At 39.3% G+C, this 14,728-nt stretch overlaps 1 protein-coding gene across 1 annotated transcript in view; it reads right to left on the reverse strand.

The window, feature by feature from the left end:
- Window positions 1–13,711, reverse strand: part of tnfrsf11a (tumor necrosis factor receptor superfamily, member 11a, NFKB activator) — a 38,941-nt gene extending 25,230 nt beyond the window's left edge. The window contains exons 1-3 of the mRNA XM_061921970.1: window positions 13,435–13,711; window positions 327–405; window positions 127–252 (exon numbers count right to left, since the gene is read on the reverse strand). Of these exons, the coding sequence (XP_061777954.1) occupies window positions 127–252; window positions 327–405; window positions 13,435–13,509 (280 nt within the window). The 5' untranslated portion in view covers window positions 13,510–13,711. The remainder of the gene's footprint in view (window positions 1–126; window positions 253–326; window positions 406–13,434) is intronic.
- Window positions 13,712–14,728: the final 1,017 nt, after the last annotated feature.

A 14,728-nucleotide genomic window follows, 5' to 3' on the forward strand; every position in this document is an offset into this window, starting at 1 on the left:
ATAACCATAGAAATATACCTCTATAAAACAATATTTACATACAAATGACTATGGAGCCTCTTTAACATTGCACTGCAAAGCATATTTACTGTAGCTCAAATTGATGTTTTTTTCTGGGATTCCAACCTGCATCACAAATCCTTTGCAGGAGGCAGCGTGTCTCCTGGGTCCAGAAGGGCTGGTACTCGCCATAACCACATTTAACACATTTTGTCTGATGAGATTCATTGCACTCCGCAAACACGCGGAAACCTGAAAAAAAAAAGGTAGAAATGAGCCAAGATGCTGACGCCAGCCAGAAAGTACATACACTTGTCGACCGTTACCTGGTTTACACTTGTTGCAGCATTTTGAGCCTTTTAGATATTGCTGGTCCCCGCATGGAAACGACTTGGAGGCAGCGTTCTACAATATTGGAAAAATATTGGTGAAGTTACAGGAAAACATTTTTCATGTGACCATAGAATTTGTTTTTATTATTAGAGATGGTGGTGAGTAATGAGAGGAAACGGTCATAACTTTTCCAAAACATGCCCGTAGAAGCTCAGCTGTACCTGACCTGAGTCCAAACCATCAAACCAAACTTTAGTGGTGCCCACTTAAAAGGCGAGCCATCTGGAAGCACATGGTCAACTCCCTTTGGTTTGAATGGCTAATAAAAAATGTTTTTAAGTTACCCCTTAAATTGTCTTTATCAATCATTGCCTACGGTAAAACAGCAGGCGATAAATGTATAATAACTGAATACATGAGTTCTAGAAGCAGCTGTGCATCTGTATTCTGCCATAAAACATTATTCTGTCACTAAAATGCCATTTGCCACAAAATGTCCTTATAAGCCATGAAAATGCCTTAAATGCTTTGTCACTAATATGCCATTTTGTCAGGAAAATGCTATATATTGTCACTAAAACATATTTTGCAACATAAATGTTATGTTCTGTCACTACAATGATGCATTATGTCATGAAATAGTAAAATAGTCAGTCAACAAAATGCTGCGTCTTTTTTGAAAAAATGGTTATACATTTTGCCACAAGCTTTGATTTGCCCCAAAAAATATTGCTTTTGCCACACAAATGTACAATTTCGCCTTTAACACTGTGGTTTTTGAATAAAACAATATATTGCCATAAAAATGCTGCACTTTGTTATGATAATGATAAATTATTAAACAATACATTTGTATAAAAAAGACAAATACATAAGTGAATTGAATTATATTTATGTAGCGCTTTTCTCTAGTGACTCAAAGCGCTTTACATAGTGAAACCCAATATCTAAGTTACATTTAAACCAGTGTGGGTGGCACTGGCAGCAGGTGGGTAAAGTGTCTTGCCCAAGGACACAACGGCAGTGACTAGGATGGCGGAAGCGGGAATCGAACCTGCAACCCTCAAGTTGCTGGCACGGCCACTCTACCAACCGAGCTATGCCGCAAATAGTTTTGCCACAAATGATTTTTGCCACCAAACAATCGTTGTCATACAAAATACTGCTTTTGCCACATTAGTGATGTTTTTTTTTTTTTTTTTTACAAAAATGCTACATAACAAAAAATGCCACACCTTTTCACAATTATGTTGGAGCTTATTATGTTAGATCCACTATGGACTGGACTTTCACAATATTATGTTAGACCCACTCGACGTCCATTGCACCGGTCTCCGCTAGAGGGTTCCTCTCCAAGGTTTCTCATAGTCATTCTCAGTGACGTCCCACAGGGTGAGTTTTTCCTTGCCCTTATGTGGGCGCGGATCCGCGGATGTCGTTGTGGCTTGTGCAGCCCTTTGAGACACTTGTGATTTAGGGCTTTATAAATAAACATTGATTGATGATTGATTATGCGAAATTCTGCCACAAAACACTAATTTGAATATTAAGTACCTATTTGTTGTAAACCTAAATGTTATATTTTGCCAATGAAGTACTACTTTTGCCACATAAATGTGATATATGATCACAAAAAATGTATGCTGTCGCAAAAAATATACATTGTGTTATGACACTGCTATATTTTGCCACAAAACAACATTTTATCACTAATCAACTGCATTGCGTCAAAAAAGGCCACACTTAGTTTTGTTAATAAAGTACTTTTTTTGTCACATAAAGGTAATGATATATTGTGAAATGCAGTGAAGTGAATTAAATTTATATGGCGTTTTAATCTTGTGACTCAAAGCACTCTACATAGTGAAACACATTGTCTAAGTCAGTGGTTCTCAAATGGGGGTACGCGTACTCCGGGGGTACTTGAAGGTATGCCAAGGGGTATTTGAGATTTTTTTAAATATTCTAAAAATAGCAACAAATCAAAAATCCTTTATACGTATATTTATTGAATAATACTTCAACAAAATATGAATGTAAGTTCATAAACTGTGAAAATAAATGCAACAATGCAAAATTCAGTGTTGACAGCTAGATTTTTGTGGACATGTTCCATAAATATTGCTGTTAAAAATGTCTATTTTTGTGAAGAAATGTTTAGAATTTAGTTCATGAATCCAGATGGATCTCTATTACAATCCCCAAAAAGGACACTTTATGTTGATGATTACTTCTAGGTGTAAAAATCTTTATTTATAATTGAATCACTTGTTTATTTTCAACAAGTTTTTAGTTATTTTTAAAAAGAAAGAAATCTACAAATAGTTTAAAAAAGACCACTACAATTCAGCAATATTTTGCACTGTTATACAATTGAATAAATCAGAAACTGATGACATAGTGCTGTATTTTACTTCTTTATCTCTTTTTTTCAACCAAAAATGCTTTGCTCTGATTAGGGGGTACTTGAATTAAAAACATTTTCACAGGGGGTACATCACTGAAAAACGGTTGGGAACCACTGGTCTAAGTTAAATTTAAACCAGTGTGGGTGGCACTGAAAGCAGGTGGGTAAAGTGTCTTACCCAAAGACACAACGGCAGTGACTCCGACGGCGGAAGCGGGAATCGAACCTGGAACCCTGAAGTTGCTTCCATGGCCGCTTCACCAACCGAGACACACCGCCCCACAAAAATTATAAATGTCATAGAAAATGACACATACACAATATTTTATCACTTACATACTGCATTGCCTCAAAAATTCCACACAATTATACAATATATTGCCATAAACCATATTTTTTACATGTATATTTTGCCACTGACAGTCAGGAAGAGGCGTGTCTTGATTGCTAATCAGAGTCCGGTGAGGAATCAAGCGTTCAGACTAGAAGAATAGAGGCAAACAGGAAGTGGTGCGAAGAATACTACAGGAAATAATACAGAATACATGAAACTAGTAACAATCATGTGTGATCAACGCTATAGTCTGCCACAAAACACATTATTTTCTGAAAGAAAGTAATATTTTTGCCAGAAAAATGTGATATATTCTCACAAAAATGCAATATTTTGTTGCAGTGACATGATAGATTTCGTCACAAAACTGTTATATTTTGCCACAAGACTATATTTTGTCTATTGAGTTAGGGCTGGGCGATATGGTTGGCGGCCGAGAGTGGAGTCGACTCTCTTGGTTGCTTTGTCTCTGTCTCTGGCCATGCTCCTGCCACCCCAGCAGACGATGGCGTGGAACACTGCAGAGGCCACCACAGTGTATATGGTTCTTTTACTTTTTATTCATAGCTGTATGTAGAAGTGGATGTTGCATCAGCTCTGGTCTTTTAATGTCTTTAATGGTCTTTGTTTTCTTTGAAGTTTGATGTTTGCCTCTGAGACACATGTAAGAAGGACGTGTGCTATGGCTATGAGTTGTTTTTTACCCTTGGCCTCAGTCTGGAACCCCTCTCCTGGGGCCCAGGCTTAGACCGATTTTTTAAATTTTTTTTATTCCTCCCACTTGTTTACCTGTATCTCACCTTTTTTGTAAGGGGCGCCGGAAGTTGGTAGACCCGTCAGCAATCCTGTCCTGTCTCCCTGTAATGTTTGTCTGATCTTGAACAGGATTGTGCTTAAAATTTAAATTTCCACTTGGGGATTAATAAAGTATGTCTGACTCTGATATATCGATATACTCCATATATCGCGAGTTTGTCTCTGTGCGATATGGAAAATGGCTATATCGTGATATTCGAGTATACGTTCTCACGCAGTTGCTTTTAGCTGCTGGCATTACACATACAGGCTCTTCTCACTCTCCTTCTCACAGACAGCAAGTGCACCTTCTTACACACGTCACATACTGTCACGTCATACGTCACATGCGTGTACGCCCTCGTGGAGCAGAGAGGTAGCAGTATGGGTAACGTTAGCTGTGATGCTAGCGGAGCCGTGCGAGTGGTAATACCAAAGAAAGAAGGTGTGAATCTGGTAACAAATGAAGGAGGAATTAATTCCCAAGAAAAACAGCAGGGGGTCCATCGTCTGGCGGTGGTTTGGCTTCAAGTGGGAATATGTCGACCAGACCACCGTAATTTGTCAAGTGTGGGGCAAAAGCGTTGCTTACTTGCATTACTGCTAATATGTAGCATCATTTGATTAGTCACCACCTGGAGAATGAAGAGTGATTACTCCGCATTTCAACATCTCCATTCGGTGCCACACCAACAAATTGCCGGGGCAAACATTTCCAGATCAACTTCGTATGAAAAAAATTGTCAACAACAAAAGGAGATAATGTCCGCAGGAACCTACCACATAGCGAATGAGGAACACTATTTGATTTCCTATTATGCAGCCCATTTTTATTTGACACCTATTGAAATATCTTGTGTGACATCATGCACAAAAGTGCACTTTATTTGTTTTAAACTATTGTAGTGGCGTTCTGTATAAAAATTACACTTTATATGTAGTGTAGTTTTGATATGTCATCTTAGTGACATCATGCGCAAAAGTGCACCAATTGCTTGTTTTGAAATGTCTCTGACAATCTTGCACTTTCAGTTTTGGAAATGACATGAATATTTGTGACAAGGCTTATTAACAGTTTAATAAATAAAGTTTTGCTAAATTGACTTAGTTGTGATTTCCTTCTCTACATGAAAGTTTAAAAGTAGCATATATTAATGGAGTATGAGAAAGAATGTTTTAATGTAGACACACATCATACTGCTGTGATTATATGCATCAAGTGTTCATTCAAGGCTAAGGCAAAATATCCAGATATATATCGTCTATCGCGATATGGCCTAAAAATATCGAGATATTAAAAAAAGACCATATCGCCCAGCCCTACATTGAGTACTACTTTTGTACTACTCACAAAAAACAACACTTTGCCACAAAACAATATTTTATTGCTAACATACTGCATTGCCTGAAAAAGGCCACACTTTGTAAAAATTATGGCATACTTTGCCAGAAAACACTGTTCTTTTTGTAAATAAAGTACTACTTTTACCATATGAACGTACAATCCGATGTCGTCACAAAAATGATACATTTTGTTATGAGACCGCCATCAATATTATGACAGAAAACACAACATCCATCCATTTTCTACCGATTGTCCCTATTGTGGTCGTTGGAGCCTATCTCAGCTGCATTCAGGCGGAAGGCGGTTTACACCCTGAACAAGTCGCCATTTCATCACAGGAAAACGCAACATGTTGACACTGAAAACTACATTGCCAATAACATGTTTCACTTTTTTACACACATGCTATATTTTGCCACGAAATATTTTGTCACTAAAATACTGTATAGGCACAAATTTTGAAAAGTTTGTTACCCGTTTTCTTTCACAAAAATGTTGCTACAAAACCATTATCCTTCAGCCCTATAAGTTTGTCTTATTTTACTACGTGTTGTCACTAGGATACTTGGGGACGGCGTGGCGAACTTGGGAGAGTGGCCGTGCCAGCAACTTAAGGGTTCCTGGTTCAATCCCCACCTTTTGCCAACCTCGTCACGTCCGTTGTCTCTTCGAGCAAGACACTTCACCCTTGCTCCTGAAGGGTGCTGGTTAGAGCCTTGCATGGCAGCTCCCTCCATCAGTGTGTGAATGTGTGTGTGAATGGGTGAATGTGGAAATAGTGTCAAAGCGCTTTGAGTACCTTGGAGGTAGAAAAGCGCTATACAAGTATAACCCATGTACTACTATGGATTGTGTACACATTCATGTACAACAGGGGTCACCAACGCGGTGCCAGCGGGCACAAGGTCGCCCGTAAGGACCAGATGAGTCGCTTGCTGGCCTGTTCTAAAAATAACTCAAATAGCAGCACTTACCAGTGAGCTGCATCTATTTTTTTAATTGTATTTATTTACTAGCAAGCTGGTCTGGCTTTGTTCGACATATTTAATTCTAAGAGAGACAAAAACTCAAATAGAATTTGAAAATCCAAGAACATTTTTTAAAGACTTGGCCTTCACTTGTTTAAATAAATTCATTTATTTTTTTACTTTGTTTCTTATAACTTTCAGAAAGACAATTTTAGAGAAAAAATACAACACATATACCTTTTTACCTTTTAAATTCCTTCCTCTTCTTTCCTGACAATTTAAATAAGTATTTTTTTTTTATTGTAAAGAATAATAAATACATTTTAATTTAATTCTTCATTTTAGCTTCTGTTTTTTTGCCAAAGAATATTTGTGAAATATTTCTTCAAACTTATTATGATTAAAATAAAAAAAAATATTCTGGCAAATCTAGAAAATCCGTAGAATCAAATTTAAATCTTATTTCAAAGTCTTTTGAATTTCTTTTAAAATTTTTGTTCTGGAAAATCTACAAAAAATAATGATTTGTCTTTGTTCGACATATAGCTTGGTCCAATTTTTTATATATTCTAACAAAGTGCAGATTGGATTTTAACCTATTTAAAACCTGTCATCAAAATTCTGAAATTAATCTTAATCAGGAAAAATTACTAATGATGTTCCATAAATTATTTTTTTATTTTTTTTAAAAAGATTCAAATTATCTCGTTTTTCTCTTCTTTTTTTTCAGTTGAATATTCAATTTTAAAGAGTCGAAATTGAAGATAAACTATGTTTGAAAATTTAATTTTCTTTTTTTTCATGTTTTCTCCTCTTCTAAATCGTTCAATTAAGTGTTTTTTTTCATCATTTATTCTCTACAAAGAACCTTCCGTAAAAGGAAAAAAAATGTACGATGGAATGACAAACAGAAATACCCTTTTTTTTTTTAATATGTAGATTTATTTACTAAAGGTAAATTGAGCAAATTGGCTATTTCTGGCAATTTATTTAAGTGTGTATCAAACTGGTGGCCCTTCGCATTAATCAGTACCCAAGAAGTAGCTCTTGGTTTCAAAAAGGTTGGTGACCCCTGATGTACACTATGAAAGTACATACAATAACATTAAGTGACACGTCATTTGTTGCATTATTTTGTTGTTGTTGACGAAGCGTCCGATTAACCCCACCCACTGTGACTTCCACACAGTTCACATCTCCAACTGTTTGAGGGAACAATGAGTGCAGGAATCTGTGCAAACACACACCACAATCAAACAAACGTTCCAGCGCTTTCAACACACACACGCTCGCATATTTCTTTCCATTTTGGCATGAACCTGCCGTAGTCTCACCGCAATAAGCATTCTACCCGGGCCACGTCTTTGTTCTCCGTCGTTTTAAATGCAACGGAGAAGATTAGATCATTGAGAGAGACAAAAGGCGATAAACGGGAACAGAAGACGAGCAGCTCCACACAATTGGAGTCCAGTGTCGAAGTGCATGCCACACTGCTGAAGCATGGCGTCTGGCTGTTATGACAGCGGCGACTCCAAAACCACAAAGTCTGTATCTAAATGTAGAAAAATACCACCTATAGACTGCCCTTGTCTCCTACACACTCAGAACCCTCACATGCCCCGTCTAACCCCTCTTTGATTGAGTCAGGGGTTGAAAATGTTAATCACAGCAATCCTTCAGACGAAAACCAATGAGGAAACATTTTGGAAATTAGTTTCTAGCTCTTGTTGTTATTTTTGAGGGCAAGAAAAGTGCAATGGGCGGGAGGAAGGACACAGAAGGAAAACATCACCGATGTAGGAAGGAGAAAGAACGAAGGAAAGGGAAGAAAGTAGAGACATGGATGGATTCAGTATTTGCATAGACAAGGGGTGTCAAAACCTTTCCAACTGAGGGCCGCACACTAAAAAAATCAAAGGATGACGGGGACATTTTCATGTATTACATTTTTAAAGCCAATACAATATTAATAATGCTGGTTGCAGACCAGTTTCTCTTCCTTGTTTGTTCTCTGGTGGTCTCTACCTTCTGGTTCGGGCAAAAAGGGGTGGATCTTTTGGGACTGCTGCCCTGCTTTTTCATGGACTTTTGGATCTGTCTTTTGGCCATGGCCACGTTTGCACTGGACACCAGTTACTGGCTCTCTGCCACACTGGAGTAGACGTGTAGAGACCGAGGTGATGCGGAGGACTAGGCAAGACTGAGGACCTAGCGTCGAGAGTCAGAATTGGACGGGCTTCACGGAGCTCTGGGTGAATGAGCGTGTATCGGACCCTTTGGTCGCCCTGGATGGATTCTCGCTCATTCGAGCAGACAAGACATTGTCCGAGAGCTAGTGGGCAGCCTAAGAAGGAGTCAGCTCTTTTGGTCACTTTGATGGGTCTGTTCGTGTCCGTAGAGCATCGCAGAGGCCACCGCGGTGTATGTGGGTGTTGGTTGGGGTGGCATTTTTGTTTTGCTGTTTGTCAATGCATGTGCATTGACAAACAGCAAAACAATATGGACTATTTATTCCTCATTTTACAGTTTTTCGTTGTTTTTTACTTTTGTAGCTCAATGCAGAAATGGTGCCTCCGAAATTGCAGCTGGTTGCATCAGTTCTGTGCTCTGTTAATGTCTTTTATGTCCTGTGTGTTCTTTGATGTTTTTGTGGACTACTTGCATCTGCACTGCAACCACATAATTTCTCATTTGTGGAATAAGTCAAGTTGATGTTCTCCCTGTGACTGCGTGGGTTCCCTTTGGGTGCTCCAGCTTCCTCCCAGTGCCAAAAACATGCACCTGGGGATAGGTTGATTGGCAACACTAAATTGGCCCTAGTGTGTGAATGTGAGTGTGAATGATGTCTGTCTATCTGCGTTAGCCCTGTGATGTAGTAGCGACTTGTCCAGGGTGTACTCCGCCTTCCACCTGAATGCAGCTGAGATAGGCTTCAGCACCCCCCGCGTCCCCAAAAGTGACAAGAGGTAGAAAATGGATGGATGAATCGATCCAATCCATTCTTTAGAAAATGGATGGATGGATGGATAGGATCCATCCATCCATCCATTTTCTACCGCTTATCCCTTTCGGAGTCTCATCTGCATTCGGGCGGTAGGCGGGGTACACCCTGGACAAGTCGCCACCACATTACAGGGCCAACACAGATAGACAGACAACATTCACACTCACATTCACACACTAGGGACCATTTAGTGTTGCCAATCAACCTATCCCCAGGTGCAAGTTTTTGGCACTGGGAGGAAGCCGGAGTACCCAGAGGGAACCCACACAGGCACGGGAAGAACATGAAAAACTCCACACAGAAAGATCCCTATCCTATCATAAATATTGGACACATAATTATCATGCCAATATGAGGAATTATAATGTCACACCCATAAATCTGACAACACTAAACAAAATAGGCACTATAACCGAAAAAAAAACCCCCAGCTCTAATGAGGCAAGATTACACAAATTGTGCTGTCGGTGGGTTAGGATGAGAAAATCAAGCGCTTCTTTTCTCCTACTCGTGTCCTAGATATAATTTGAGGTGTTTGTGACGATTGTTTGTGAAACAACGTTCCAGAGGACAACATTTGGTGTGCTAATTGCGCTCAAGTGTTTTTGCAAATATTCTGCTAGGAGGAAAAAAAACATCATAAATCAACACATCAACACTTATCAGCGACGTGAAAACTTACAAAGACGTCTGCTGCTAAAGAAATTGTAATTGTAAAAATGTGCTTCCCAAATTTACAGCAAATTACTGGTTAATAATTGCATTACTTTCACAATGACATTTACAGTAATTTTACTGAGAAATATCTTTAGAGCAATTCACTTTAACTGTAGAGCTGTGATTTTACCGTTAATTACAAACAAAATACAATTATATTCTCTAACTTCACAATTGTAATTTTATTTTAATTATTCTCTTGTTTTAACAGCATACTGTCACCTATTGTACAAGTGTGTAGTGTGAACAAACTACAATTAAATCTACGATTAAAAAACAATACATATAAATAAGTTAATCAGTTGTTGGCATAGTTCTTGACAAGCAGGAAGTTGTCTGCTTTGGAAAAAAAAAAAAATTGCACATCTCTAGTTTTTACTGTCCACATCCCAACTTTTCTACAATAATTTATACCGATTTTCTCTTTTGTTACATTTTTTATGTTTTTTTGTGATATTGTTACTGTGTTTTTAGCAAGTGTAGAAAGGTGGGCTGTTTAAAAAAATATATTGAAAATCACAAGGAAGGAATTAATGAAGGCAGAAATTAAGCTAAGACTGACAGGTAGAATCTAGACAAAAGAAGACAGTAAAGGGAAGTAGGAAAGCAGGATGGAAAGCACAAAGGAAGACAAACAGGAGGAAGGAAGGACCAATATGGAAATTAAAGTCAGAGACAGGAGGCCATATAAAGGAAGGAAGTTGGTAATAAAGGATGGAAAGAAGGATGAATGGATGGATGTCGAGATGCATTGAAGGCAGAAAAAATGCAGAAAGAGGGAAAGGAATGAAGGCCTGGTAAAGAAAAGGAATATAAGAAGGGTGGATGACGGAAGACATGAAAGAAGAAGAGTAGAATGGGAGGAGGGAATGAACGACAAATAAAGGCAGGAGGGTAGGAAGGAAAGGATGTAGTGAAGGAACTAATACATGGAGGGAGTAAAGGATGGATGGATGGATAAATGGCATAACAGATACAGTAGAGCAGGAATAATGAACCAAGTTGTTTTGGGGGCCACATTTGCAGAAAGCTAAGGACCGGGGGTCTGGACTTCTTCCTTCACTATTTTGTATCTCCCAAAGAAGTTTGCAGTTTTCTCTACAGTAGACATTTAATTTTGGTGTATTTATTTTGTCAGAGCTAGATCAAATATAATAGAATAGAAAGTACTTTATTGATCGCTGGGGGAAATTCCGCACCACAGTTCACTCACAATAAACAAGAAACACTTAGGTATTCTCATATCAAGGAGAGTAAAAAATAAAGATATGGAATAGCGTGCACTCTGCTGTTTTCAAGGACCTTCTGCAAAAAAAACCAAGTCAAAAATCCTCTCTATGACAACACTCTGGTGTTTAAAAGATCTTCCACAAAAATGTGAGTTTCAAGTTTTTTTGACTGAAGTCGCCACCAAACGGTCGGGTAGCCAAAATGATGAAGAAGAGAGGGCCTAAAATGGAAACTAAAACTAACTAAAATAAAAAGTTCGACAAATGACTACTGACTGCATCTGAAGTGCCCTGCGATGAGATGGCGACTTGTCCAGGGTGTACCCTGCCTTCCGCCCGAATGCAGCTGAGATAGGCTCCATACCCCCCACGACCCCAAATAGGGACAAGCGGTAGAAAATGGATGGATGCATCTGAAGTAAAAATAAGCTGAATATTACAAAAAAAAGGAGAAGACTTAAAAGGGATGCTTTTGTTATTAAAATCTCAAGTTTGGACCTGCAATGTTCCTTGTTTGCGAGCATGGTTAAAATGTCAATGCAATGATCTGCCAATGTGTTTACAATGCTCAAGTTCCTCTATACCAGTGGTTCTCAAATGGGGGAACGCATACCCCTTGGGGTACTTGAAGGTATGTGAGATTTTTTAAAAATATTCTAAAAATAGCAACAATTCAAAAATACTTTATAAATATTTTTTGGAATGGTACTTCAACAAAATATGAATGTAAGTTCATAAACTGTGAAAAGAAATACAACAATGCAATATTCAGTGTTGACAGCTAGATTTTTTGTACACATGTTCCATAAATATTGATGTTAAAGATTTCATTTTTTTGTGAAGAAATGTTTAGAATGAAGTTAATTAATCCAGATGGATCTCTATTACAATCCCCAAAGAGGGCACTTTAAGTTGATGATTACTTCTATGTGTAAAAATCTTTATTTATAATTGAATCACTTGTTTATTTTTCAACAAGGTTTTAGTTACTTTATATCTTTTTTGTCCAAATAGTTCAAGAAAGACCACTACAAATGAGCAATATTTTGCACTGTTATACAATTTGATTAATCAAAAACTGATGACACAGTGCTGTATTTTACTTCTTTATCTCTTTTTTTTCAACCAAAAATGCTTTGATCTGATTAGGGGGTACTTGGATTAAAAAAAATGTTCACAGGGGGTCCATCACTGAAAGAAGGTTGAGAACCACTGCTCTAAACGACAGTAGTACTTTTGTGTTTTTAGTAATTTGCTGCAAAATTGTTTGTCTCCAAAGATCTAAACTGAACTCTGGGGGCCGCTACAGTGTCATTCCCGGGCTGGATTTGGCCACAGGGCCACCAGTTGAATAGCCCTGCAATATAAGACGAAAAATACTTTTTTTCACTGCTGCAAGGTGGTATGTTTAGATACACTAAATATAATGTACATGCCTATATGATTATAGGTACACTTCATTGGTCAACCTCAATGCTAACTTTGTCAGCCGTGTGGTCACACTCTGTGAGAACCTTTCGAAAGGAGGGGGAAAAAACACATCGGATGAAGAAATCTAACAAAATTCTGCACTAATGAGGAAATAACACCTTTTTAGTTGTTTAGCCATCAAGCGATGGCATCAAACCACAAGAGTGCATTCCAACAGGAAGATTTGCATAACGGCCTGAGCAGCAGCGAGAGGCACTGAGCCAACACAAGCAGTGTTTGACTTGTTGGCCTTTTGACTGTTTGGATGGATGGAGATTCATGAGGGTGCAGAAAACTGACTCATTTAGGGTATATTTTTAAACCTCACACTCTTGTGAAAACACATTGTGGCACATTTCTATGGATGGACTTCTTCTTACAGGGTGCTGGATTGGTACGAGACACATGGACAAATAAAACCATGCAACTCACATTTTAAGGTCATCTGGCAGTGGCTCAGTGGCTTGAAATTAATATGGAACAAATTGCACCAAGTGGTGGCTGAAAACCGAGAAAATGAAGGGGAATTCTTTGGGGATCCTGTGTGAGTCAGTGAGTGCATGGCTATGGTGGAGAAAAAAAATAATACAAAGCCAAAAGTCTGCAGTGTCACTGCAAAACACATCTCTGTAAACCTCAGTTCCACACTTTTTTTTTTTCTTCCCAGGATGCCCTCTGTCCTCCAAAACAAGACAAGGGAGGACATGTTCCAGTCACAGGAGATGCAAGTTACTGGAACACCTAGATAAAGAGTGCCTAACACATCACAGCATCTTATCAGAGTTGGAGTTCTGCCCCCCCCCCCCCCCCTTACCCAGTACAAATACCTTACCTGTGCGTAAAAGGTGACAAGGGCGCACGCCATCCAGCATCGGAAAATCCACCTCCGGGGTAAGCCGAGTCCCATATCTGCAAGTCTGAGGAGGACTACACCTTTGGACAGACGTCTCACTCCTGAAGTGTGTCCGTGCGTGCACACAACATGCCACAAGGCATTCTTGCACCGTTCACTCCAGCTGCAAGTGTCCTCCTTTTCCACTCTGCCTTCGTCTTCCAGCAATCACCCACGCCTTCTGTGAGGAGCATGCATGCAAAAGCTTGTAAATGTTACTGAGTGGAAAGAGAGAGAGAAGGAACTCCTCCCACTTGGTGCCTTATGTTAAGAAGAAGTGTGTCCACACCTTCTTCCCCTTTTCTCACTGGCTCCCTCTTTTTTTTTTGACCTTACATGTGACTTCATAGAAGAAGAATAACCCCTGGTCACACATCAGCGACACTGAGATCCAGTGCGAGTAGGCGCCGATCCCGTGGGTGCTTTGGGGCCCGAGCACCCACGTGGGATTGAAGGCAACTTTCAATCTTCAAAATTATTTTTGAAAAATCAATCTCGCTGTTGCTAATTTTGTGGCGAGTTTGGTCCATTATCAAAGTCAAATGAACATTTCATTGTGTATACCAGGGGTGCCCATTACGTCGATCGCGAGCTACCAGTCGACCGCGGGGGGTGTGTCAGTCGATCTCCAGCCAGTCTTTTAAAAAAAATAGACCTAAAAATTAGTGATCATCAATCTTCACCAAGACGTCACTTAAATGACATTCACGGTACCGGAGGGTCTTGTGAGATGACGCTGGCTGCTGCAAGATCATTATTATGAAAATATGACCCAGAGGAAGGCGAGAAACACTTTATTTCAACAGACTCTCGCGCCGTACCTTCCGTCAAAACTCTAAAGGCCGACTGCACATTTCTTATCTTCACAATAAAAGCCCTGCTTCATGCTGCCTGCGCTAACTAAATACAGAGTCTCGGAAAACTGGCGTGCACAAGCGATCCCTCTGAAAGCTGGCGTGCACATCACTTGTGCACGCCAGCTTTCCGAGACTCTTATTTTGTTAGCGCAGGCAGCATGAAGCAGGGCTTTTATTGTGAAGATAGGAAATGTGCAGTCGGCCTTTAGAGTTTTGACGGGAGGGACGGCGCGAAAGTCTGTTGAAATAAAAAGTGTTTCTCGCCTTCCTCTCTGTCATTTTTTCATAATAATGAACTGGCAGCAGCCAGCGTCATCTCACAAGACCCTCGGGTGCCGTGAATGTCAATCAAGCAAGCTACGGAATTTGCCGCCAAT

This window comes from Nerophis ophidion, linkage group LG15 (genome assembly GCF_033978795.1).
Source record: "Nerophis ophidion isolate RoL-2023_Sa linkage group LG15, RoL_Noph_v1.0, whole genome shotgun sequence".
Lineage (NCBI taxonomy): Eukaryota > Metazoa > Chordata > Actinopteri > Syngnathiformes > Syngnathidae > Nerophis > Nerophis ophidion.